Source organism: Capricornis sumatraensis, chromosome 7 (genome assembly GCF_032405125.1).
Source record: "Capricornis sumatraensis isolate serow.1 chromosome 7, serow.2, whole genome shotgun sequence".
In the NCBI taxonomy this organism is placed as follows: Eukaryota; Metazoa; Chordata; class Mammalia; order Artiodactyla; family Bovidae; genus Capricornis; species Capricornis sumatraensis.
The window spans coordinates 112,934,689-112,960,617 of NC_091075.1; the positions used below are offsets into that span (position 1 = coordinate 112,934,689).

The window sequence follows — 25,929 nt, forward strand, 5'->3', positions numbered from 1 at the left end:
CAACGCAAGAGATGTAGGAGATGCAGGTTTGAGCCATGGGTCTGGGTCTGGAAGATCCCCTGGAGAAAGAAATGGCAACCCACTCCAGTTTTCTTGCCTGGGAAATCCCATGGATGGATGAACTTGGTGGTCTACAGTCCATGGGGTCACAAAAGAGTCGGATATGACTTAGCAACAAAACAACAGCAGCATTTACTGTGTGCTTGACAAATATTAACTCAGTAAACCTTACCATGACCCTCTGGAGTAAGTACTATTATTAACCTCAATTTAGAAGTGAAGACACTGAAATCTTAAGAAGTTAAAGAATTTGACCAAGATCCCTCAGCTCTAAGATCCAGTGTCCAGAGTCTCTCTCTTCTCTGCCCTTGAACTGTACTGGACATGGTAGATCTCATCAATTTCTCCTCCATGTCTTTCATCCAAACTTTCCCTAGTTTCCATCTCTCTGCCAACTTTGAATTTTTAAATCTATCTTTTACATCACTCAGTTTCTGTCCAGTTCTCTCATCCATATGTTAACCCATCCTTTGCTTTAAATCAAAAAATTAATATATAATATATTCATATATATGACTCATACATATACAGCATTGCAAATCAACTATATCCCAATAATTTTTTAAAATTCACGACTTTATTATTCACTTCTAAAAGCTCTGACTGGTTCTTTTTCACCTTTTCCTGATCTTTTTGACAGTATCACCCTCTTCTTTCATAGTTTCAAAGCCTCCTTTTAAGTTCTTTAATGGTCCTTGTTTTTTTCTGATTCTCCATATGATCACTGTGTCATCAGAAGTTCTTGGCTATCTGCTGCACCCTCTGACTGTCGGCAGACTCCTGAGTGTTTCCTCCTGTGTGTCTAGTTTTGGATTGTGAGTTCATCTTTAGAAGGTTTCTTCGTCATCACACAGTCGTGTTAGAATCTTTGAGACCCCATGGACTGCAGCATGGATCAGGTTTATCTGCAGCAGCTCTGAATGGACTACTTGAGGGTGTGTCTCTCCAGGAAAGTTTTGTATCTGCCCTTGGGTACCCAACAGGGATACAGAAGCCTGAGCCCATTTTTAAAATGTGTCCCCTGGGGAGTTCCTAAATGACGTAGGTAGCATAAATAAGGCAATTCAGCAACCTGGTGCAGGCCGGGGTTATGAACTCCCTGGAGAATATTTCTGCCACATGCAGAGCTGGTGAGCTAAGACAGAGCAGTGTTCTCCTGGTGTCCCAGCCTAGCGCTGGGTCACAGCCCCTTTCAATTGAAAGACTTCTTTCAATTCTGAGAGTCTTCTTTGCATTACTTCTTTGACATATTGTACTTTTTTGCTTTCTTGACTCTCTTTCTATATAACTGCAAGCATTTCTTAACCTGTGACCCTCTCAGTTTCTCTCTATTACCTTTCTGTAAAGGCAAAATGCTGCTTATTTCATTGAAGGAGCCAGAAATGTCTGTGCCTGGGACCTGTTATTTGTGACCATTCAGTTCCTCCAGAAAATAATGTCCCGTGTTTTCCAGTTTGATGCCAGTGAAGGTGGGACTATACAGTCCATGGAATTCTCCAGGCCAGAATCCTGAAAAGGATTTCCCTTCTCCAGAGGATCTTCCCAACCCAGGGATAGAACCCAGGTCTCCTGCATCACAGGTGGATTCTTTACCAGCTGAGCCTCAGGGAAGCCCAAGAATACTGGAGTGGGTATCCTGTCCCTTCTCCAGGGGATCTTCCCCACCCAGGAATCCAACCCAGGTCTCCCGCACTGCAGGCGGATTCTCTACCAGCTGAGCCACCAGGGAAGCCCCCTACTTGATTAGGGCCCAGCTTAATGACCTTACTTTAAACTGATTACCTCTGTAAAGACCTTGTCTCCAAACAACATCACATTCTGAGGTCCTGGGGATTAAGACTTGAACATATCTTTCCGGGGGACACAATTCAGCCCAGCACACTGCAGGGCAAAACCCTGGGCCTCTCTGAAGTGCTGCTGAGCAGACCACCTCATGTCCTCATTCTGGTGCCTAGCTGACCCCCCCCACCCCTCCCCCCACACACACACACAGATACACACACACACACAGATACATATACGCAGGCACACATACATGTATAGTCACATACACAAACACATAGACACAGACTCTTAGACACATACACAGAGAGATGCACACACACACAGATACACAGACTCACACACACATACAGATACATACACCCAGACACACACATGTACACACACACCTAGACACTCAGACACACATACACATATACGAAGACACACACAGACACACAGATGCACCCACATACATATACAGAGATGCCCGCACAGAAATACATACACAGACACACACAGATATATACTCACAGAGACAGACCCAGAGACACATGCAAACCCACACAGACACAGATACACAGACAGAGACACACACAAAAGGACCCAGGTACACACATACACCCATCCTAGGATACTTAGGGTGTGGCTTTCTTTGGTCTGTTCATTCCAGTCCTCAGTCATTGACTTTGCTTCTTTTTCCATTTCCTTTGCGTTTTGAGCCTTACCAGTGATCTCCTCTTTCAGTAAGTTCAGGGCAGTTCAGGGAATAAGCAGACTCATCTCGCGCATTCAATCTTGCATGTTTAACCAGAGAACAGTCCACAGCAACCTCAGGGAGCATGAGAGGCGGATAAGTCGGAAATCCTCACCCTGTAACGAGGACCTTTCCTGATTCTAAGCCACCCATCTCTGAGCATCGCCTGCCTGCCATTGATCAGAAGTGCCCAGTGAGTGATAATGTGAGGGAGGGGGCTGCTCTGAAAACTTGGCCTCCTGTCTGCCCAGCGCCCCAGGCTCATTCTCTGTGGCTTCCCCTGTAAGCTGTGCGCTTCTGCTCACCCTGGGTGTGTGCTTCTCTGTCAGAAGTAACCTGTCACTTTAAAAGAAAAAAAAAGCTGTGGAGTGACCTTCCTTAGGAACGGGTTGCTAAGCGGGTGTTTTTGCTGAGACAGGGCTGCAGCTTCCCAGGGAGCAGCCCAGGAGCCGCCCCAACACTCAGCCTTTGCCCTCCAGAATTTTTCAGAAGCATCATCAGGGAGAGCCGCCTCGCTCCACTTTCAACCCAGAAAGCAGAATCTGCAAAGTGCCCTGAAAAGTTCCTTAAGGTAAATCAGTTTTTCCTGGGAGCAGGGCTGAAGCAGTGAGGTCCTGCTAGCGCAGGCTCGGAGCTCAGACTCTCCCCGGGATACCCTGAGCCAATTTAACGAATTGTAAATGTAGGAGACCTTGTTGTTATATTTATGCTTTACTTTCTGAGATGAAAACATGGAGCATGACTCGGGCTGCTTTGATTAGAGCCACTGCCTGGTGCCTAGCTTGCAGGAAATGTAAGTCCAGCTCATGACAGCCCCCTGGGGGAGAATGCCTTCTAAAATCTCCCTCTACTTCCTTCCTCGGATGTGCTCGCCATCCTGTTGCATTCCCATCTCCCGGAAACACTGGTTGCAGGCTGCATTTCTGAGTCTTTCCGTGCCAGTGGTTCAAGGGGCAAAGTACTAGTTACTGCATGCTTCACTTCCCTCAGCACTAGACAGAGGAAGGGCTGCTACAGACAAAGGCTGACTGCTCTTGCCAAGAGACAAAGAGTTCTATCAGCTGCGAATTAAGCTGATCCTTTCCCTTTGTTGCAAAGAGGGGCTCTGAAAGGCTAATAAAAGGCTAATAAAGGGGAAATCCATGGATGTTACTGGATGTTCATATAACCTTTTCTGCAAGTAAATTCAGCACCAGAAAGAAATCTCTGGCAAATGGATCTCCTCGAGCTTATTTAAGGAGTCATCCAACCAAACATGCCCTGAACAGCACCGCGGCACCAGGCTTCAGCAAGGTGCTAAAGTTTAGAGTGTGCCAAAGGGAGCCAGACCAGGTCAGGAGCTCCGAGTCTGCTGGAGAGACAGCCCTATAAACAGATAACAGCGCAGCGAGATAACTGCCATAGGAGATAGATGAAAGGCTTTGAGTGCTCAAGGGCTTCCCTGGTGGCTCAGAGGGGAAAGCGTCTACCTGCAACGCAGAAGACCTAGGTTCGATCCCTGGGTCAGGAAGATCCCCTGGAGAAAGAAATGGCAACACACTCCAGTACTCTTGCCTGGAAAATCCCATGGACAGAGGAGCCTGGTAGACTACTGGTAGACTACAGTTCATGGGACCGACAAAGGGTTGGATACGACTGAGCGACTTCACTTTGAGTGCTCAAAGCACAGAGGGATGACCCCCACGGAGGGCCTGGGAGCACTTGGCTCATCCAGTGAATGCACTGGGCGTATATCACATCCCACAGCTCAGATGCGGTGTTTATAGGTGCTCTTTGAAGATAAAATGATTCTATAAAGCTGCTTGCCCCTCACCTTTTGCTCTAGGAAACAGTGACTGAAAGGACTTGGAGAATTAGGTAAAGAAATCAAACAGGGTGTGTTTGGACCTGCCCAGAGGTCCAGGCTTTAACAAGATAAGACAGAGAAAGCTTAGTGCTGTCCATGGGTAGAAAAGGCTCATGGGCTTGAAGACAGAGGAAGGTTTCAGAAACACCCTAAAAGGAAACAGAAAGGAAACTGCCCTGGGCCCAGCTGAGGTATGGGCAAGAAGCGTTATTCGGTCCAGTGACTCAAAGTTGAGAACTGAAGGTGTTTGTGGGAGATTTGATGTCACCTAAGGTCTTTCTGCGGAGAAGGCAATGGCAACCCACTCCAGGACTCTTGCCTGGAAAATCCCATGGACGGAGGAGCCTGGTGGGCTGCACTCCATGGGGTCGTTAAGAGTCGGACACGACTGAGCAACTTCACTTTCACTTTTCACTTTCATGCATTGAAGGAAATGGCAACCCACTCCAGTGTTCTTGCCTGGAGAATCCCAGGGATGGGGGAGCCTGGTGGGCTGCCGTCTATGGGGTCTCACAGAGTTGGACATGACTGAAGTGACTTAGCAGCAGCAGCAGCAAGGTCTTTCTTATGATTCCATTCCCCCCCCCCTTTTTTTTACCCTCCCTATAACTTTCTTCTACTTTCCCCCCTCTAGGATCACCTTTTCTTAAAAATAACACTTTTCAATATTGAGAGCCTGGTCCATGATGGGCAATTTACTACATATAGTCTATCATTTGAAAGAAAGTGAAAGTTGCTCAGTCATGTCCAACACTTTGCAACCCCACAGACTATACAGTCCATGGAATTCTCCAGGCCAGAATACTGGGATGGGTAGCCTTTCCCTTCTCCAGGGGATCTTCCCAACCCAGGGATCAAACCCAGGTCTCCCACATTGCAGACAGATTCTTTACCAGCTGAGTCACAAGGGAAGCCCAAGAATCCTGGAGTGGGTAGCCTTTCCCTTCTCCAGAGGATCTTTCTGACCCAGGAACTAAACCAAGGTCTCCTTCATTGCAGGCAGCTTCTTTACCAACCGAGCTATCAGGGAAGCCCTGGGCCATGGAGATTCTATCATTTAACCCTAATAAAACAACCACTTATCGAGGTAGGAATTATAATCACAAATTTAAAGATACAGAAATGTATCTCAGAGGGCTGAGGTATTGCTCTCAAATCACAAAAGCAGCTCTATTTATCATATCACATAACTGAGAAATAGAGCTGGAATTTGAACCCAGGTCCATACAATTGTTTACAAAGTCCTCACTCTTTCTATAAAACCATGTCTTCAGTGTTCTAGAGCAGGGTGCATATATTATATTATCTTTCTTTCTTTCTTTTTTTCATGGAGATATTAGAAGACCGAACCTATTATGTTATCTTTTAAGCGGCCAAGGTTGAAATGCCTCGCATACAACGCCACCCTTTTCCCCTGCGTCCTATAGAATCTACCACAAGACACTCTGGGTAGGACTCTGATCACTTGATGGCCCTCAGAGAAGGTCCAATTGTTTGGGTGAAGGTGTCAGTACGTTTCTTGGAAAATGTCTTTGGTTTCCCGCATTGAGTTAAACTAAATAAATCAGTGACCTAAAGTAGCCAAAGTCCTTTCACAACGGGGAAGTGCTCTGTGCTTTCAGTTGTAAATATTTCCAGAATGCTGGGCTAAGAGAGACAGTTGCTGACATCGCAAAACAAGGGTGAGCGTTGAAACAGAGAGGCAGGGGGCCATGGAGGAGGGCTGCAGCGTCTGAACACATGTTTGATAATCATAATGGCAAATCGTGGAGCCTGTCCGAGCTTAACCTCAGAGCATCCCTCATTGCCTCCTGTGCACAGAGGACTTTACTGCTGGCTGGAAGTGTTCCTGTGAGCCCTAGTGGTGAGGTCCCTCTAGAGAGAGCACAAATAAGGCTACACTGAACCACAGCTCTCGTTTTGATGTTGCAGGAGGAAAATATTATTAATGACACACACTCAATACGCATGATGATGACAAGCTGCATATTAACATTAGGGAGTATTGATTTGTTTTCTCAGCAACAGTGTTCATAACAAGATAAATTTTGATGTCATTTGATTTCCTTGGAAACTCATTCAAAGGTAATGATCAGGAATACACGAGAAGGAAAAAAAAAATCAACCCCATCACATTTTTCATGTTCTGCTTCTATTTCTTTCATATGCAACATGTTCAATTTATGGAGGATCTTTTTTTAGCCACTAAAATATTGCAGTTCTCTTTTTCCCACTTCATAATTACCAGAGTTGCGCTTCAGAGAGTTCCCATGTTCTGTAGCGTTTTATATTGACTGTCTGCCCTCTGGTTCTCCCCAGATTACCTCCTTACCCTTTTATTTTTCTTAGCTGCTCGTGGCATTTCCCTTCGTCCATTTTTTGTAGCCTGTGAGAAGGTCTGGACAGGAGACAATAGAATTTCAGATGTTTTATTTCCTTTGAACATTCTAACTCCTCGTTAGAGTCAAAGAAAGCTTGAGTGCTTCAGATGAGCTGCTTACGTGACCAAGTCCAGTTAAGATTCCAATTACACAGTTATTAAGAAGGGCTTATAATATGTCAGCCCTGCCATTTCTCCTGTGCTCTCTCCTTTAATCTTCTCAGCAGCTCAAGGATGACAATGACGCACCGAAGGGCTCAGAATGTGGTCAAGGAAGGCATGGCCAGCAAAGAATGATTTAGCCATTCATTCAACAGACATTTATCATGTCTACTGAGCACAATAGTCCTAGGCTCTGGGCCTAAACAATGAGCAAAGATTCCTGCCCTCCTGTAACTTGTGTTCTAATGAGAAAGGACAGATGGTAACAAATAAATATATATGTCAACTGGTGATAAATACCATGGAAAAAGAAATCTCTATATGGTGGTTGGGGAGCTTCAAGGGGGTGGGGGAGGGGGTGGTTATTGTAAGCATTCAGGGAGGATGTCTCTGATAAAATGAAATGTGAGCAGAGCCTTGAGGAAAATGAAAGAGAGAAAGAGTCTGAAAATGCTTGGGAAAGTGAGTTCTAAACAGAGCCAGTGCAAAGGCTCAGAGCCAAGAAGTTTCAAGTGCAGATCTTACAAGGCCTTGTAGGCCATTGAAGGATTTTGAGCTTAACTCTGTTAAGAGAGGCAGGTCACTGGAGAATTTTGAGCAAAGGAATGACATGACCTCACTTACACACTAAACAATTCACTTTGACTTCAATACAGAGAATGGATTGGAGGTAAGTGAGGCTGGAAGCAGAGAAGTCAGGAGAAGGTCGCTCAGTCGTGTCCGACTCTTTGCAACCCCATGGATCATAGTCCATGGAATTCTCCAGGCAAGAATACTGGAGTGGGTAGCCTTTCCCTTCTCCAGGGCATCTGCCCAGCCCAGGGATCAAACCCAGGTCTCCCACATTGCAGGCAGATTCTTTACCAGCTGAGCCACAAGGGAAGCTGAAGTCAGGAGACTCTTACAACAAGGCCCTGAGAAACAACCGTGCCAGACCAGGGTGGCAACAGTGAGGTGTTTAGAGCTGGCTGGATTCTCAATATAATATGAAGGTGAAGCAGGTAAGGTTTCTGATGGATTGGACGTGATGTGTTGTGTGAGAGTCACAAAGTTTCTGGCCTGGTAGGGGAAAAGATGGAGTTCTGTGCATTATAGCATGTAGATGACACCACCCTTATGGCAGAAAGTGAAGAATTAAAGAGCCTCTTGATGAAAGTGAAAGAGGAGAGTGAAAAAGTTGGCTTAAAGCTCAACATTCAGAAAACCAAGATCATGGCAACTGGTCCTGTCACTTCATGGCTAATAGATGAAGAAACAGTGGAAACAGTGGCAGATTTTATTTTTGCGGGCTCCAAAATCACTGTAGATGGTGGTTGCAGCCATGAAATAAAAAGACGCTTACTCCTTGGAAGAAAAGTTATGACCAACGTAGACAGCATATTAAAAAGCAGAGACGTTACTTCGTCAACAAAGGTCCATCTAGTCAAGGCTATGGTTTTTCCAGTGGTCATGAATGGATGTGAGAGTTGAACTATAAAGAAAGCTGAGTGCCGAAGAATTGATGTTTTTGAACTGTTGTGTTGGAAAAGACTCTTGAGAGTCCCTTGGACTGCAAGGAGATCCAACCAATCCATCCTAAAGGAAACCAGTCCTGAATGTTCATTGGAAGGACTGATGCTGAAGCTGAAACTCCAATACTTTGGCCACCTCATGCGAAGAGTTGACTCATTTGAAAAGACCCTGATGCTGGGAAAGATTGAACGCAGGAGAAGGGGACAACAGAGGATGAGACGGTTGGATGGCATCACTGACTCAATGGACATGAATTTGGGTAAACTCAGGGAGTTGGTGATGGACAGGGAGGCCTGGTGTGTTGCAGTCCATGGGGTCACAAAGATTCGGACACAACTGAGCGATTGAACTGAACTATGCATCATAGCAAGGAAGGCTGCAGGATATGCAGATTCAGGGTGATGACAAGGAGCTTGTTTGGGGCATGTTAAGCCAAGAGACCATCTTCTCAGGTAGTAGAGTGGTAAAGAATCCGTCTGCCAATGCAAGAGACGCGGGTTTGATCCTTGGCCCAGGAAGATCTCCTAGAGAGGGAAATGGCAACCCAATCCAGTATTCTTGCCTGGAACATTTCAGGAACAGAGGACCCTGGCGGGGTCACAAAGAGTTGGACATGAGTCAGTGACTGAGCACTCACACAGAGGAAGGTGTCTATGGAGCGTGTGCACACTTGAGTCTGGAGTTCTGGGGAGGTGTGTGGACCTTGGTCTAAATGTGGGGAGTGTCAGTAGGCAGACAGTAGTTAAAGTCGAGAGGTGAGACAAGCTCACTAAGGGAGTGAGTTGAGGGAGGCTCTTCCCCAGACAGTGTCAAGTGTGGTGCTCACCAGACCAGCAGTTTGAGCAGGAGAAGCAATGGGCAGGAGAAAAACTGGGAAAGAGTGTGCCTAAGAAGCCAAGAAAAGAAGGTCTTGCAAGAAAAAGAAGGCAACGGGTCACTTTCCTTACTCACCGCCTCTGATGGGGCAACTAAGCTGAGGGTTGAGGACTGAACATGAGACATGGCGACGCGGAGGTCCTCATGAAGAGGAAAAGCTAAAATTTTACATAACCTCCTTCTCCTTCTGCCTCTGTAACTCAGCTCGCTCCTTGCAAAGTCTAGATCACGTAGGTCACGTAGTCTCAGAAAGTGGGGACTCACAGCACTAGGAACTGGAGCTTATCTCACTCACTCTTGTCCTGCTCTTTGCAACTTCCTGGCCCCTGCAAACCTATTTCATCAAGTGTAAGGGTCAGGCACCCCTCTCCCCGTCTTGACTGCTGTTCCCACGTGCACGTGAAATCTCTTAGTTTAAACCAGCCTATTAACAGCTGGTGTTGCCCACTGTAGTCTGTCTATAAAAGCTCTGTAACCCCTTTGTTCAGGGCTCAGAGCTTGGAGTGTTAACTCCTCTGGGCCCTCCGGCATAATAAACCTGAGTTCTCCAACTCTCTGAGTGTGGTGCTTGGTTTCTCGAGGACTTGTTTCTGCAACACTCAGAGATGCTGGCAAGAGCACCGTCAGGAAGTGTTGGGCTCAGAACACTGATTTGGAAATAGAGGGTCTGAGGAGTTCCTTGTAGAGAGCTGAACAATTGAGTGATGGGTAGAAAGAGACATGAAACCCAGAGAGAGATTTTTTTAAGGAAACAGCCTTTGTACACAGATAGGAATGAACCCAAAAAGCAGGAAGAATGGATTATGCAGGTGAAAGGGGGGAGACAGTCTGAATCAAGGTCCTGGACGAGGAGAGGGCAGAAGCAGGACCCAGGCAGAGACCTTAGCCCAGATGGGAGCAGGACAGACCACAGGAGCTAGTGGAAGCAGAGGGGATGCCATGACTCAGTGGGGTGGGACAGCAGAGGGGAGGGGGCCTCTCTGCCCTTGAAATGAGAACCAAGGCCAAGAGCAGAGAGTGAGGAGGGACAGGACGGTGGGCATTTAAAGGGAGAGGAAAGTGAAAGTCACTCAGGCATGTCTGACTCCTTGCGACCCCATGGACTGTAGCCTGCCAAGCTTCTGTGTCCGTGGGATTCTCCAGGCAAGAATACTGGAGTCAGTAGCCGTTCCCTTCACGAAGGGATCTTCCCAACCCAGGGATGGAACCCAGGTCTCCTGCCTTGCAGGCAGATTCTTTACCATCTGATCCCCCAGGGAAGGGAGAGGAGAGGCTATGAAATAATCCTTCCAGAGCTAGATTTCCACCAGGGTCATGAGACACCAAGGGCAGAACCCTCTCCTGAGTCCCACCTCCTGCACAGGAAAGCCAGGTTCCTTGCCAAGCTCATGGGGACGGGGGGTCCAGCCTCCTTCCTTCTCCTCTAGGGTTCGTGTCCATCAGGCCTGGGGGCCTAAGAATGTATTCCTTGGGGCTGGACTCAGCTCAAACACTTTCCTAGCCATCAAGCTTAGCTTTAGAGTTGTCAATAGTAAGAAGAAAGATGTTTGGCTGAGTTCAAAGGGCCTGACTTCTTCTTTGTTCTTTGCCTGTCAGGGAGGAGCCACCGCCGAGAAAATGAAGTCCAAGGAAGAAAAAGTGAAAATAATTACAGAGGTGAGTGGTGGCTTAGATGCACCTGACGGACATGTGAGTGTGTGTGTGCACATGTGTGTCACACGTGTTGGTGAACGGAAGTTAGGCCAGCAACAAGCACTTATTGCACACGTGCTACAAGTGTGGGGCTTCCACATGCCTCAGAGGTAACAAATCCACTCGCAATGCAACGGACACAGAAGATGCGGGTTTGGTCCCTGGGTCAGGAAGATCCCCTGGAGGAGGGCATGGCAACCCACTCCAGTGTTCCTGCCTGGAGAGGCCCATGGACAGAGGAGCCTGGCAGGCTGCAGTCCATGAGGTCGCTAAGAGCCGGACTTGACTGAGCATGCTTTGTCATCATCTCATGAATTCCAACAGACAGCGGTTCTGAGTTACCACCTACGACAGGGCCCAGTTCTGCTGAAGCACCTGGTCTCTAACGAAACTCAACATGAGGGTAGCAGTTATAGATTATGACCGCTAATAAAATCCCCACAGAGTCCTGCAATTTCTAACTCTTTTTGTGCAAAACATCATTAAGCACCGTGTGGAGCAGAGGAGGAAGGCCAGCTCCAGTTTGGAGATTATAGACCACCAAACAGAAAAGAAAGTACTCCTCTCAGTCTCTGCTTCTCTCTTGGCTCCAGAGCTCAGTGACTTCAGACCACAGAGGCAGAAGTGGGACAACATGCTGTTTTCAATAGGTACTTCACAAGCCTGAAGGAATCCAGATCAGACCAGGAAGACTCACTTTAAGCAAGATAAGTACTAACAACTTACCTCCATCTACCTGTGTTCATTCATTCATGCAACAAAGATGGATTGGGCCTCTGGTCCCTGCAGCTACAACACTGAATGGAACCCCGAGTCCTCTAGGAATTCACATTCAGTCTAATTTGAGGGCCTACTACAAAGCTTTCCACTGATGGAGGATCAAAACTTGACTGGAAAGCCAAAAAAAAAAAGAAAAAATTATGAAGATTTCTCACAAGTCTGTTCTAAGTCAATAAGAACTTTGACTTGAATTAAGAGCCACAGTTGCACACTCAACATTAATGTCTTATAATCCAAGTTGGTTAATTCCTGGTAGGCCCTGAAGAAGAAGGCTTAAAAGACAGTGGGGCTTCCGCCCAGCGGACGGCAGTTGGATCAGGTCCTGGAGACAAAGGCCATGCCCTTTCACTGGCTGGGACCTCAGTTCCCTCTGCAATTAAGGCTCAGGTCTCCTCTAACCTGAGGCCAAGCACACTGATGTGTGGTTAGAGCCCAGCTCAGCAAACTGCATGCCATTTCTTTGAAACCTTACATGATTCAAATCCATGTTTTGTGTTCCAAATTCCAGTAGAAGTACCGAAATTTCCCAATTTCAGGAAAAAAATGTCAAATAAATCTGGTATCGCAGGAGAGGTTCTAGATTCATTTGCAACCTGTTTTACACCCAGCTTGTGCTCTGGTTTGAAAAAGCCGGCCTGGAAAACTTTAAAGCTGGAAACTAGAGAAGCTTCAGTTTTTAAAACTTTTGACTACAAATTTAGAAAGCATCATGTGGAAAGAGAAACCAGATTGGCACTGTTGCAGGGTTTCTCCCTTTTCAAAAAGACCTGCAAAAATTTCCATTAAGTCCAAACATCCATGGTGATTTCACACATATCTTCATTAACCTCTACCTGCCTGTAAGACTGGGAGTAGAGAAGCCCAACCCTGGAAACCCTTAGGGTGATTCTGTCTTCTTGGGCTAGGGGCCTCCATCTGGGTCAGAACATCGGTTCTGGCAGATCCACTTGCTGGTGGCCTTCATGACATTATGACTTTTGAAGGAAGTCACCAGGCACCTCTTGTGCCCACAAGGCCTGGAACACAGTGAAAGTAAAAAGTCACTCAGTCGTGTCTGACTCTTTGCGACCCCGTGGACTATACAGTCCATGGAATTCTCCAGGCCAGAATACAGGAGTGGGTGGCTTTTCCCTTTTCAAGGGCATCTTCCCAACCCAGGGATCAAACCCAGGTCTGCCACATTGCAGGTGGATTCTTTTACCATCTGAGCCACAAGCAAAGCCCCCTGGAACACAGGAAGCACCCAGTTAATGCCCCAGGCCTGAATGGGCACCTGGAGCCATGGAATCTCCAACACCATCTCATTGACCATCTTTCCATTTGGATACAACTTTTCAAGAATGTGTCTCTTTGGAGCAAAGCAGATGGTGGCTGTGTAGCTCTGTCAACTGCCCCTTCACCCACGTTCAGCATTAGCGGGTGTAGGGTCCAGGCCAAGGTGGTCATTAGAACACCTAAGAATCCCACCCCTCTTCCTTTCTTACCATTTTTTCCCGATTTACACATACACACCAAGTGACCACACTTCCATTTGCATTTTCACAAAGGAGTACATTGACGACGGTGAGGATGCCGAAGAGGAAAGACAGAAGAAGCCCTCGAAGGTTCCAAGACAAAAGAGAAAGAAGCAGGTAGGGATGGCACAAGCCCGCGTCTGCCTACTGGGCTGCCGGTTAAGAGCCCACCGCATCCAGAGGGGCCGCGTGGCCTCCCGCGGGTACCAGCACTTGGGATTCTCTGGAGGAGACAGGGATGCTGGTGGGTGGTCCAGGTGAAGGACCCCGTGTGGGCCTCATGGATGACCCTCACCATGAAGCAGTGTTTGGAGCACCCTTCCCCTAAGGTTTCTCCCGTCCCTGGAGAGAAGTTTAGAAATGCAGGAAAGACACCCTTCAGTACTGTCGTTGTCAACCACAAATCAGCACTTGCCATGGCTGCTTGCCATCTGCCTCTTCCAGGATTAAAGCACGTGCTGCTGAAGCCACTGACCTCCAACATCCCCTAGAGGAGCTCAGGGTGGAGAGCAGACATGAGGCGCTCTGCGCTCTGGGAAATGGGCAGGATCGGTCTTTAGATAGATGATCTCAGGAGCTGATTTTACGGGCCCACTTCTTATATCTCCTCGTATCTAGAAGAACACTCAACTCCTTCATGGTGACGACTGTTTCTCGTGACTAGCTTCATGAGACCAGCAGAAACTTTCTACAAAAAAAATACATGCTCGATTGCCTGTACCCACCCTTTACCAAAACCACTAATATACCGTCTTTTCCCCTCCCTCTTTGGAGCAGCTTCTCAGAGCTATCAGAGGTGCTGTCTCCCAAGCTGCAGTCCTCATTTTGGCCCAAATAAAACTTAACTCACAGCTCCCATATTGTGCATCTTTTTTTTAAATTTTAAGTCGACATCATCAAAGGCCATAAACTAAGATGTGCAGTAGATGGCAGTGCAGGATAGCAAATCCTGGGAACTCCCACTTTCTCCAACTCCAAGCCCAAATTCCGCCTCTGTCTAAACCAGAGGCCAACCCCCTTCTCCCGGGTGGAATGCTGGCTGGTGGTCCCGCCCCTGGCCCTGCTCTCCCTCAGAAGCTGCCCTCCCTGGGTTGGAGCATCCTGGAGTAAGGTCCACCTTCTCAAGGTAAATAGATGCCCTTGCCAAGGAGTCGTCCCCTGTGGAGGGAGGCAGGAAAGATCTCATGGAGGGGTGGTTTGCTCGGGAAAATCCAGATGCCAGCAAGGGAGGAGGGAGGAGGAGGGAACGCCATTTTGAACCAGCAGTCACGTGACGGGGCTGCCTGGAAGGGGGGCCAGGGAGGTGGGGAGGGCAGCGGGAGAGCTGAAGTCTGGAGGGCGACCCCCTTTTCAGCTCCCCGCCTCACCCAGCACCATCCCACTGGAATAAACTGGGCCACGGCGCCTCCTTCTCTGCTGGTGGATGGAGCGGGCCGGTGGAGGTATTGGGGAGAGGGAAGTGGTACCCGGCCAGAGGGCTGGTCCCTGGCCACTCAGGAAGCTTTAACCCTTCCTGCAGGGCCAGCCGGGGGCCAGGGAGCCCCAAGGAGGCAGCAGATGAGCAAGTGCAGAAGCAAAGAGCTCAAGTCCCCAGTTCAAGGCCACAGGCACAGTGAGCAGGGGTGAACAGGGTGGGTGTGCAGCTACTGAGCCGGAGGAAGGCATGGGGATGGAGAGAAGGTGTGCGCTTTCCAGAGACATGTCTCATTCCTCCACTGCACAGGAGCCCTGATCACAGACCACGTGCAGTCTTCCAGGCTTTGTGAGAAATCTGGGGGATGGTTACTAACCCCAGTGGCACTTCAGAATCACTAGGGGATTTTTTTAATATATATCAGGTGTCTCAGGTCTACCCCAGGACATTTATTTAAGTCAGAATGTCTGTGGTTTACCAAGTGCCTGATAGGTAGCAGCATCTCAGTGAATGGGCTTTTTATTTCCCTTCGTTTACAGTGAGGAAGGAAGGTAGGCAGTTCACTAAGTCACCTAGGGTCCCGTTGTACATCGGGGTTCAGAGCCCAGCCTTTGGCTGGTCCAGAGGCCGTCACTCACCTGTGGCCTCCATTGCTCCTTCTGCTCACCTGCCGACCCTCCTCTAAGAGTCTGGGGGAGGAGTCAGAGGCTGGTCTTTGCCTTAGATTAACCCAGGACATCTTGACTGCTTCTTTCAAATGGGCTGCCCTGGTGGTTCAGTAGTAAAGTACCCACCTATCAATGCAGCAGAAGCAATTTCAGTCCCTGGTCAGGAAGACCCCCTGGAGTAGGAAATGGCAACCCACTCCAGTGTTCTTGCCTGGAGAACCCCATGGACAGAGGAAGAGGAGGCTGGCGGGCTGCAGTCCACGGGGTCGCAAAGAGTCAGACACAACCGAGCTTACTCTCTCACCAAATGAGTTAGAGCTGGGATCAAGCAGTCTGACACTGATTTTTCTAGTTCCCTTTCCTCCAAATATTTACAGAGCGCTACACATTGCACCTAGAAAAAGTGAAAATCCTCACTGTATTTTAGGGTGCCTGGGTCACTCTCTCCAACAAGAAGCCTCTTAGAGAAAGGATCATCACTGCTTCCTGTGGGGTGAGGGGTGATGGCCACAGAGACCCAGGTGACAGAGACCAGGATCATCCAGATCTGAATAGGATCGAGGCCTGTCCCTTTGCTAAGTGACCCACCTCGTCCCGAGACAGGATCTGAGTCAACCGAAGCTTTGGGAGCCACAACCTTGCCCCTCTGCCCACAGCTGCCGGCTGCCAGCCGTGAGGAAATGGTGTCGGAAAACTCCCCAGTGGACGACCAACAGGAGCCGGTGCAAGAGGGCTCTGACACCCGCCTCCTGGGCATGACGAGCCGACGGGGCCCCCGGAGTAAGTGTGTCCGCGTTCAGTTCATTCAGTATTTATCTGCTGCCTCCTGTGATCGGCACAGAGTAACACGGGCACTTGTCGTGGGAACTGGTTGGTTTTTTTTTTTTTTTTTTTGGTACGTGTCCACCACCCTCCACAACACTTCACCCCAGTTCTGAGAGTAAATTTCTAGGTTAGCATCTGTCTGCGAGACAGGACACAACCACAGGACATAGTTATATAGCTACAGAATTTTGGAAGCACTCGACGAGATAGAAATGGTGCAAATAATCAGATAGGTAGAAATTCAAAGGCAGGTGAGATAGCAAGGCATACTTGTCAATGATGGGACTGGAATCAGATGTTGGAAAATCTGAGGATGTCTCTGAGACTCTCGGAGACCTTGTCCTTTGAGGATCCCTTCTCGTATCCCTCCCCCAACCCCTCCCACAACACATACACACTCAATTTCCCCTCCAGGAACCGTGGCCTGTATTTTACCACAGGATTACTCTTCCTCATCCCAGTGACCATCATTCATTATCTGCTCATTGTAGGGAAAATTAGTACCCCTCACTTGTTGCTTAAAAAAAAAAATCTATTCACTTAATTATTTGGCTGCTTCGGGTCTTAATTGCAACACATGGGATCTTAGATCTTTGTTGCAGCATGCAGGATCTCTAGCTGTGGCATGTGGGATCTAGTTCCCTGACCAGCAATTGAACTCGGCTCCCTGCACTGGGGAATCTTAGCCACTGGACCACCAGGGAAGTCCTTGTTCCTTTTTTCCAACAATGGACTAGACCAGAGAAGGAAGTGTGTTACACTTCTTAACTGTTACATAGTTATTACTCAGTTGTTACCCTATTTCCCTGTAACTAGTTCAGTTCAGTTCAGTCGCTCAGTCCTATCCAACTCTGTGACCCCATGAATCGCAGCACCCCAGGCCTCCCTGTCCATCACCAACTCCCGGACTTCACTCAGACTCGCATCCATCGAGTCCGTGATGCCATCCAGCCATCTCATCCTCGGTCGTCCCCTTCTCCTCCTGCCCCCAATCCCTCCCAGCATCAGAGTCTTTTCCAATGAGGCAACTCTTCACATGAGGTGGCCAAAGTACTGGAGTTTCAGCTTTAGCATCATTCCTTCCAAAGAACAGCCAGGGCCGATCTCCTTCAGAATGGACTGATTGGATCTCCTTGCAGTCCAAGGGACTCTCAAGAGTCTTCTCCAACACCACAGTTCAAAAGCATCAATTCTTCAGCACTCAGCCTTCTTTACAGTCCAACTCTCACATCCATACATGACCACAGGAAAAACCATAGCCTTGACTAGACGGACCTTAGTCGGCAAAGTAATGTCTCTGCTTTTGAATATGCTATCTAGGTTGCTCATAACTTTTCTTCCAAGGAGTAAGCGTCTTTTAATTTCATGGCTGCAGTCACCATCTGCAGTGATTTTGGAGCCCCAAAAATAAAGTCTGACACTGTTTCCACTGTTTCCCCATCCAATTCCCATGAAGTGATGGGACCAGATGCCATGATCTTCGTTTTCTAAATGTTGAGCTTTAAGCCAACTTTTTCACTCTCCTCTTTCACTTTCATCAAGAGGCTTTTTAGTTCCTCTTCACTTTCTGCCATAAAGGTGGTGTCATCTGCATATCTGAGATTATTGATATTTCTCCCGGCAATCTTGATTCCAGCGTGTGTTTCTTCCAGTCCAGCGTTTCTCATGATGTTCTCTGCATGTAAGTTAAATAAGCAGGGTGACAACATGCAGCCTTGACGTACTCCTTTTCCTGTTTGAAACCAGTCTGTTGTTCCATGTCCAGTTCTAACTGTTGCTTCCTGACCTGCATACAGATTTCTCAAGAGGCAGGTCAGGTGGTCTGGTATTCCCATCTCTCTCAGAATTTTCCACAGTTTATTGTGATCCACACAGTCAAAGGCTAAGCTGGGAGTAATGTACCTATTGCTTTTGGAAGCAAGCTCATCTGAAGTCCAACTCTAAGAAAAATGCGGTTCCCATCCGAGAGCAATAACGCAATAGGACTGGTACAAATGACTAGAGCAGAAGCACGCTTTAGCCCACGCAGCTGCTTCTGTTCCTAAATGCACAGAATTGCTCGTTACTGAAGATCACAGTTTATCTTAGTGTGCTCAGGCTGCCCAAATATACTATACCATAGACTGGATGGTTCAAAAAAAAGAAAAAAACACAACCTAACTTTTATTTTCTCACAAATTCTGAAGGCTGGAAGTCCACAATCAAGGTGCCCACAGGGTCAGTGTCCAGTGAGGCCTGTCTTGTAGGTGGCTGCCATCTCCTGTGTATTCCCTCTGGTGTCTCCTCCTAGAAGGACACTAACCCTTTTGCATTAGGGCCCCACCGTATGACCTCCTTAGAGGTCCTATCCCCAAATACCGTCACACTGAGGGTCAGGGCTTCAACTTATAAATGTTGTGGGGACAGTTCAGTCCATAGCACAGCTATAGAATATTTAATTACTTGTTTTAAGCTCAAGGGGGAAAAATGTCAGAATGTGTCCAGGAAATAAAGTCTCTGTGAAATGTGGATTCTTTCTTTCTTTCTAAAATGGGAGAGATAACGCTTCCGTGTCACCATGGGGTTGATAGTGAGGATCAAATCAAGAGGATATCCAAGCATAAAATAGTGTGTGCTGTTTTAAATGTTTAAATAATATGCATTAGTATTCTAAATTGGAGGTTGAAATGGCAACCCACTCCAGTATTTTTGCCTGGAAAAGTCCCATGGACAGAGGAGCCTGGGGGGCTACAGTCCATGGGGTCGCAAAGAGTCAGATACAGCTGAGAGCTTGTCAGCAGCAGTATTCTAAAGAGATAAATACACAGCAACTAAGGGGGCTCAGAGGGAAATAAGGGCTTCCCAGGTGGCACTAATGGTAAACAACCCGTCTGCCAAGGCAGGAGACACAGAGATGTGGGTTTGATCCCAGGTTGGGAAGATCCCCTGGAGAAGGAAATGGCAACCCACTCCAGTATCCTTGCCTGGAAAATTCCATGGACAGAGGAGCCCAATGGGCTACAGTCCATGGGGTCGCAGAGTGTCAGTCACGACCTTGCACAGATCTAGTAGTATAGTGAAAAGTGAAACTGGAAGTCGCTCAGTCATGTCCAACTCTTTGCGACTCCATGGAATATACAGTCCATGGAATTCTCTAGACCAGAATACTGGAGTGGGTAGCCTTTCCTTTCTCCAGGGAATCTTCCCAACAGACAGATTGAACCCAGGTCTCCCACATTGCAGGCGGATTCTTTACCAGCTGAGCCACAAAGGAGGCCCAAGACAAACACAACCATCATCTGGTGCACTGGCCGGGAATCAAACCCGGGTCTCCTGCATGGGAGGCGAGAATTCTACCTCTAACCACCAATGTGGTAGTGTAGTAGAGAGAGATAGTAGACAATCTATGCATTAGTCCAAAAGAAAAAAATAAAAACCACTATTTATGATTTGAAGAGGGAAGGGACGATCCAATGCTAAGGTGGGTCTGCCTGAGAAAGGTTGTGACCAGCCGGCCACTCAGGGTAGAGCTGGAGGCTGAAGCTGATTCGGCAGCACTGGTGAGCGAGATGTAGAGGAAACCTTGAGTGAGCTGCGGGTGCTGGGTGGATGAGCAGCCCGAGTGGACAGGCATCCATCAGAAACCAGAGGTCAAGACCAGCAGGAAGTCGGTCAGTGGTCAAGAGAGCAGATCAGGTCTCATTCACTGTGTCAGTGCAGGTCAGAGTGAGAGGCAGATGTGTTCGAGGAATGAGGATCCCAAGGGGACTCTGCCTGAGACAGGCATACATCAGAAGCTGTACACGACGTGCAGGAATCTGTGTGTGTGTGGGGGGGGGGGGGGGGGTCCTGGGGACCGAGGGCTCCAGACCGAGAGCTCTGAAACACAAAAATGAGTGCAGAAAACAGTGCATCTGAAAACTACCATGTCTCTTTTGTTTTAAGTTAATTTCTATTGGAGTATAGCTGCTTTACCACGTTGTGCTAGTTTCTGCGGTACAGCAAAATGAATCAGACATACGTGCACATATGTCCTCTTCTTTTAAATGTCCCTTCCCAGTCGCATGACCTCAGAGCATTAAGTAGAGTTCCCTGTGCTATCCCCTGGAGGAGGGCATGGCAACCCACTCCAGTATCCTTGCCTGGAGAATTCCATGGACAGAGGAGCCGGGCGGGCTACAGTCCATGGGGTCGCAGAGAGTCGGACACGACTGAGAGACTAGGCATGCATGCATGCCCGTGCTATACCGTAAGCTCTCTTTAGTTGTCTGTTCTAAGCTGCTTCAGTAACGTCTTAAGTCCTTGAGACCCTTTGGTCAGTAGTCCACCAGACTCCTCTGTCCATGGGATTTCCCAGGCAAGAATACTGGAGTGGATTGCCATGTCCTCCTCCAAGGGATCTTCCTGACCAAGGAATTGAACCCATGGCTCCTGCGTCTCCTGCCTTGCAGGCAGATTCTTTACAGGGAGCTACCAGGGAAGCCCCATCTATTTTATACATAGTATCGCTAGTATATGTGTGTCAACTCCAATCTCCCTGTTCCTCCCACCACCCCCTTTGTGTCTATACATTTATTCTTCTCTACGTTTGTGTCTCTGTTTCTGCTTTGCAAATAGGTTTATCTGCACCATTATTCTGATTCCACATATGTGCATTAATATACAATATTTGTTTCTCTCTTTCTGACTTGCTTCTCTCTGTATGACAGTCTCTAGGTCCACCCATGTCTCTGCAAACGGCACGACTGTTTAGCAAAAGGGATTTCTGTCATGCAAGCATGTTTTCTACTCAACCCCTTTCCTTATTTTTTCTGCAATGAAACTGGAAACATGACCTTATTTCCTGTACTAACAACATTTCAGCTCATCTATTAAGGTTTTATATGTATGGTTATCAAAGGAATTTGGATATTCTCAAAGTAAATCTGATGTCACCAAGGCAACTGCCAAGAATCCTAAACATAGTACCCTTGGGGGACCCTATTTTTCATTATGAAAATTCAAATCTACACAGAAGTAAAAGATTTTGCCACATTTTTTTTTCCTTCTTTGTCTTTTCCAGAGTATTTTTAATTATTAAAAAAAAAAAAACTTTCCATCTCAATCATTTTTTGAGATACTGTTCAGTAGAATTACCTATATTCACGCTGTTGTGTAATAGATCTCCAGAAGTAGTTCATTTTGTAAAATTGAAATGCTATCCCTGTTAAAGAGCAACTCCCCTTTTACCTCCCCGGGACCCTGGAAACCACCATTCTACTCTCTGTTTCAGTGAATTTGACGACTTTGGATGCCTCTTGGGCTTCCCTGGTGGCTCGGTGGTAAGGAATCTGCTTGCAGTGCAGGAGATGCGAGAGAAATGGGTTTGATCCCTGGGTCGGGAAGATCCCCTAGAGAAGGAGATGGCACCCCACTCCAGCATTCTTGTCTGGAGAATCCCATGGACAGAGGAGCCTGGTGTACTCCTTTCCATAGGGTCACAAAGAGTCAGACCCAACTGAAGCACCTGAGCACGCACACACACAGATGCCTACTGTAAGTGGAATCATATAGTATTTGTCTTCATGATTGGCTAACTTCACTTGGCATCATGTCTGCAAGGTTCATATTTTAGCCTGTGACAGGGATCCCTTTTAAGGCTGAATAATATTCCATGTATCCCAAGACTACCCTTGGCTTATCCATTTAACCTTCATGAACTTTTGGGTTGCTTCTCCCTCTTGACTATTGCTAATAATGCTGCTTTCAATATGAACATGCGAATACCTCTTCAAGATCCTACTTTTAATTTTGTTGGCTATATGCCAAGAAATGAAATTCCTGGTTCCTATGGTATTTCTAGGCTTCCCAGGTGTCTCAGTGGCAAACAATCCGCCTGCCAATGCAAGAGACATGGGTTTGACCCTTGGGTCGGGAAGATCCCCTGCAGAAGGAAATGGCAACCCTCTCCATTATTCTTACTTGAAGAATCCCATGGATAGAGGCTACAGTCTATAGGGTCACAAAGACTTGGACATGACTAAACATGAGAAAGAACAAATATGACTTGTCTAATTTGAATTTTTTGAGGAAACCATCATTACTCTTTTCCATACTAGGTACACCAAAATTTTACATGTCCACCAATAATGCGCAAAGCTTCCTGTTTTTCCATGTCTTCACCAACGCTGGTTGTTTTCCTTTTGTTTGTTTGTTTTTTAATAGTAGCCACCCTCATTAGTGTGAGATGATATCTCACTGTGGTTTTACTTTGTGTTTTTCTGATGAGTAGGTGTAGCTGAGTCGGTAAAGAATCTGCCTGCAGTGCAGGAGACCCGAGTTCGATCCTTGGGTTGGGAAGATGCCCTGGAGAAGGAATGGCAACCCACTCCAGTATCCTTGCCTGGAAAATCTCATGGACACAAGAGCCTGGTAGGCTGCAGTCCATGGGGTCACAAAGAGTCGGGCATGACTGAGCTACTAACACTTACTTACTTGATTAGTAGTGATGTTGACCAGTTATCATCATTGCAGAAAGGCCTATCCCTTGTCCATTTTCTGATCAGATTACTTGCTTTCTTGTCATTATTGTTGAGTTGTAAGAGTTATTTGCATATCCTGGGCAATAATCCCTGATCAGATACATGATTTGTAAATATTCTCTTCCGCTCCATACTTCGTCTTCTCATTCTGTTGACTGTGTCCTCCAAGGCACAGAAGTTTGAAGTGTTTTAGCCTTTGTCTGCTGTCGTCTCCGTTGCCTGTGATTTTGGTGTCACACCCAAGAAATCGTTACCAGTCTCAATGTCAGAAGATTTCCTCTGTGTTTTTCTAGAAATTTTATCATTTTAGGTCTTACAATGATGACTTCAATCCGTCTTGAGTTTATTGTAAAAGGTAAGGGCCAACTTCATTCTTTTCTATGTGGATAGCAAGTTTCCCATCACCATTTGTTGAAGATACTGTCTTTTCCCCAGTGAGTGATCTTCACATCCTTGTCGAAGATTACTGGGCCATATCTGCCAGGCTTTATTCCTGAGCTCTCTATTCCATTTTTATTGTTCTATTTGCCTGTCTTTGTTCCAGTACAATACTGCTCTCATTGCTGTAGTTTTGTAATGTTTTCAGATCATGAAGGCTGAGCCTGCAACTGTTCTTTTTCAACATTGGTTTGGCTATTGCAAGGTCCCTTAATATTCCATATGAATTTTAGCATGAATTTTTTTATGAGAGAAATGCCATTGAGATTGTGATAGGGATTGCATTAAATCTATTGATTGCCTTCAGTAATATTGATGTTTTAATAGTATTAAGTTTTCCAGTCTATGAATATGAGATGACTTTCCATTTATTTGTATCTTTAATTTCTCTCACCAGTGTTTTACAGTTTACAGTGTACAAGTGTTTTCCCTCTTTGATTAAATCCATTCCTAAGTGTTTTATTGTTTTCATGCTATTATAAATGCAACCGTTTTCTTAGTTTCCTTTTTTAGATGTTTCATGGTTAGTGTATAGAAAGACAACTAATTTTTGCATATGAATTTTCTATGCTACAACTTTGCTGACTTTGCTTATTTGTTTCCACAGTTTGTGCATGCATACTTGTGTGTGTGTATGTGTGTGGGTGTATGTAATCTTTAGGATTTTCTCTACAAAAGACCATATCATTTTATACTCTGAGGAAATCAGAATTGAAAAAGATATATATTCCCCCAATGTTCATTGCATTATTATTTGCAATAACCGGAACATGGAAGCAACCTAGATGTCCATCAGCAGATGAATGGATAGGGAATTTGTGGTACAGGTGTACAGTGGAATATTACTTGCCTATAAAAAGGAACACACTTGAGTCACTTCTAATGAGGTGGATGAACCTAGGGCCTATTATACAGATCGAAGTAAGTCTGAAAGAGAAAGACAAAGACCATATCTCAATGCTTATATATGGGATCTAGAAAGATAGTACGGATGACCCTACATGCAGAGCAGCAGAGGAGACACAGATGTAAAAAAGAGACTTTTGGACACAGTGGGGGAAGGAGAGGAAGGGATGATTGGAGAGAATAGAATTGAAACATACACATTACTGCATGTAAGGAAGATGGCCAGTGGGAGTTGGATCCATGATGCAGGGAACTCAAAGCCAGTGCTCCGTGACATCCTAGAGGGACAGGGTGGGGAGGGAGGTGGGAGAAGTGTTCAGGAGGACACAGTATACCTATGGCAGATTCATGCTGATGTATGGCAAAAACCACCACAATATTGTAAAGTGATTATCCTCCAATTAAAATAAATAATAATATTTTTAAAAAGACCGTGTCATGTGCACACAGAGATAACTTCACTTCTTCCTCTCCAATCTGGGTGCCTTTTGTAACTTATTCTATGTTAGTCCATTGGCTCTGTTAGCACTCTAGACTGGGGAGCTTATCAGCAACAGAAATTTATCTCTCACAGTTCCGAAGCCTGAGAAATCCAAGGTAAAGGCACCAGCACATGTGGTGTCTGGTAAGGAGGGTCTCCTTTTTGGTTCCTATGTGGCTGTCTTCTTGCTGTGTTCTCACATGGTAGAAGGGACAAGGGAGCTCTCTGGGGTCTTTTTCATAAAGGCACTAATCCCAGTCATGAAAGCTCTACCCTCTCATGACCTAATCACCTCCCAGAGGCCCTGCCTCCAAATACCATCACCCTGGGGATTAGTTTTCAACATCAAAGTTTGGGAGGGCACAGCCTACGGCTCTTGCCAAATGCTCGGGTCTGGATTTGTAGCACTGTGTTGAATAGAAGTAGAGAAAGGGGGCTTCCTTGCCTTGTTCCTCATCTTGGAGGAGGTGCTTTCAGGTTTTCACAACTGAGGATGTTAGTTGTGGACTCTTCGTATATGACCTTCACCATGTTGAAGTAATTTCCCTCTGTTCCGAGTTTGTTGAATGTTTTTATCGTAAAATGATGTTGGATTTTGTCCAATGCGTTTTCTGTATCCATTCAGGTGATCATGCAGTTTCTGGCCTTTGTTCTGTGAATGAGGTGTGTTACATTGATTGATTTTCATATATTGAGTCCTTCTGGCACCTCTCCCCAACCTGGGCTGGGATTAATAAAAGGTTCAAGAGGCTGTTTCTCATGACTGATTTATAAACACTACTTACCTACCTTTTTTCTAGGCAAAACCTCAGATTCAGTGGTTTCCCTATTCCAAAAAGGTTTATGCTAAGGAAGTTGTGGAACTGTTTTAAGCTCATATGATTTCATTATATTTTTCTTCCTTAAACACTTACTTGTTTACCTGAAGCATCCTCCTCTCCCCCAGAAAGAGAAAAAGAGAAAGGGAAAGAGGAGGAATGGAAGGATGGAGGGAAGAGACAGATAAACAAATGATAAATCTGGCAAGCTTGAACTTTGAGAGTAAAAGAGGAAAGAAAGAAAGGAAGAAGGAAAGAAAGACAGATCATAAATCTCTTGAACTCAAAGAGAGAGAGAGGGAGACAGAAAGCAAACAAACAGATGATAAACCTGATGACCTTGAACTCTGAGAACTTAATACTCTGTGCTAAGCCAGGCAGCGAGCTTTCTGATGAGATTTCCATCAAGATTCCTCATTCTCTTTTCTTACGCTAACTCCATTATGTTGCTCAAGATTAAGAGAAATAAACATTTCAAGTCCACAAACATTCCCTGACACCAGAGACACTGAAATCAGGCTCACTACTACTTGTCACTA

The 25,929-nt window shown here is 46.4% G+C and overlaps 1 protein-coding gene across 1 annotated transcript in view; it reads left to right on the forward strand.

Annotated features, from left to right (window-relative positions):
- The first annotated feature begins 3,033 nt into the window (after positions 1-3,033).
- Positions 3,034-25,929, forward strand: part of CC2D2A (coiled-coil and C2 domain containing 2A) — a 129,678-nt gene continuing 106,782 nt past the window's right edge. The window contains exons 1-4 of the mRNA XM_068975261.1: positions 3,034-3,149; positions 10,951-11,010; positions 13,374-13,457; positions 16,079-16,202. Coding sequence (XP_068831362.1) covers positions 10,972-11,010; positions 13,374-13,457; positions 16,079-16,202 — 247 coding nt within the window. The 5' untranslated portion in view covers positions 3,034-3,149; positions 10,951-10,971. The remainder of the gene's footprint in view (positions 3,150-10,950; positions 11,011-13,373; positions 13,458-16,078; positions 16,203-25,929) is intronic.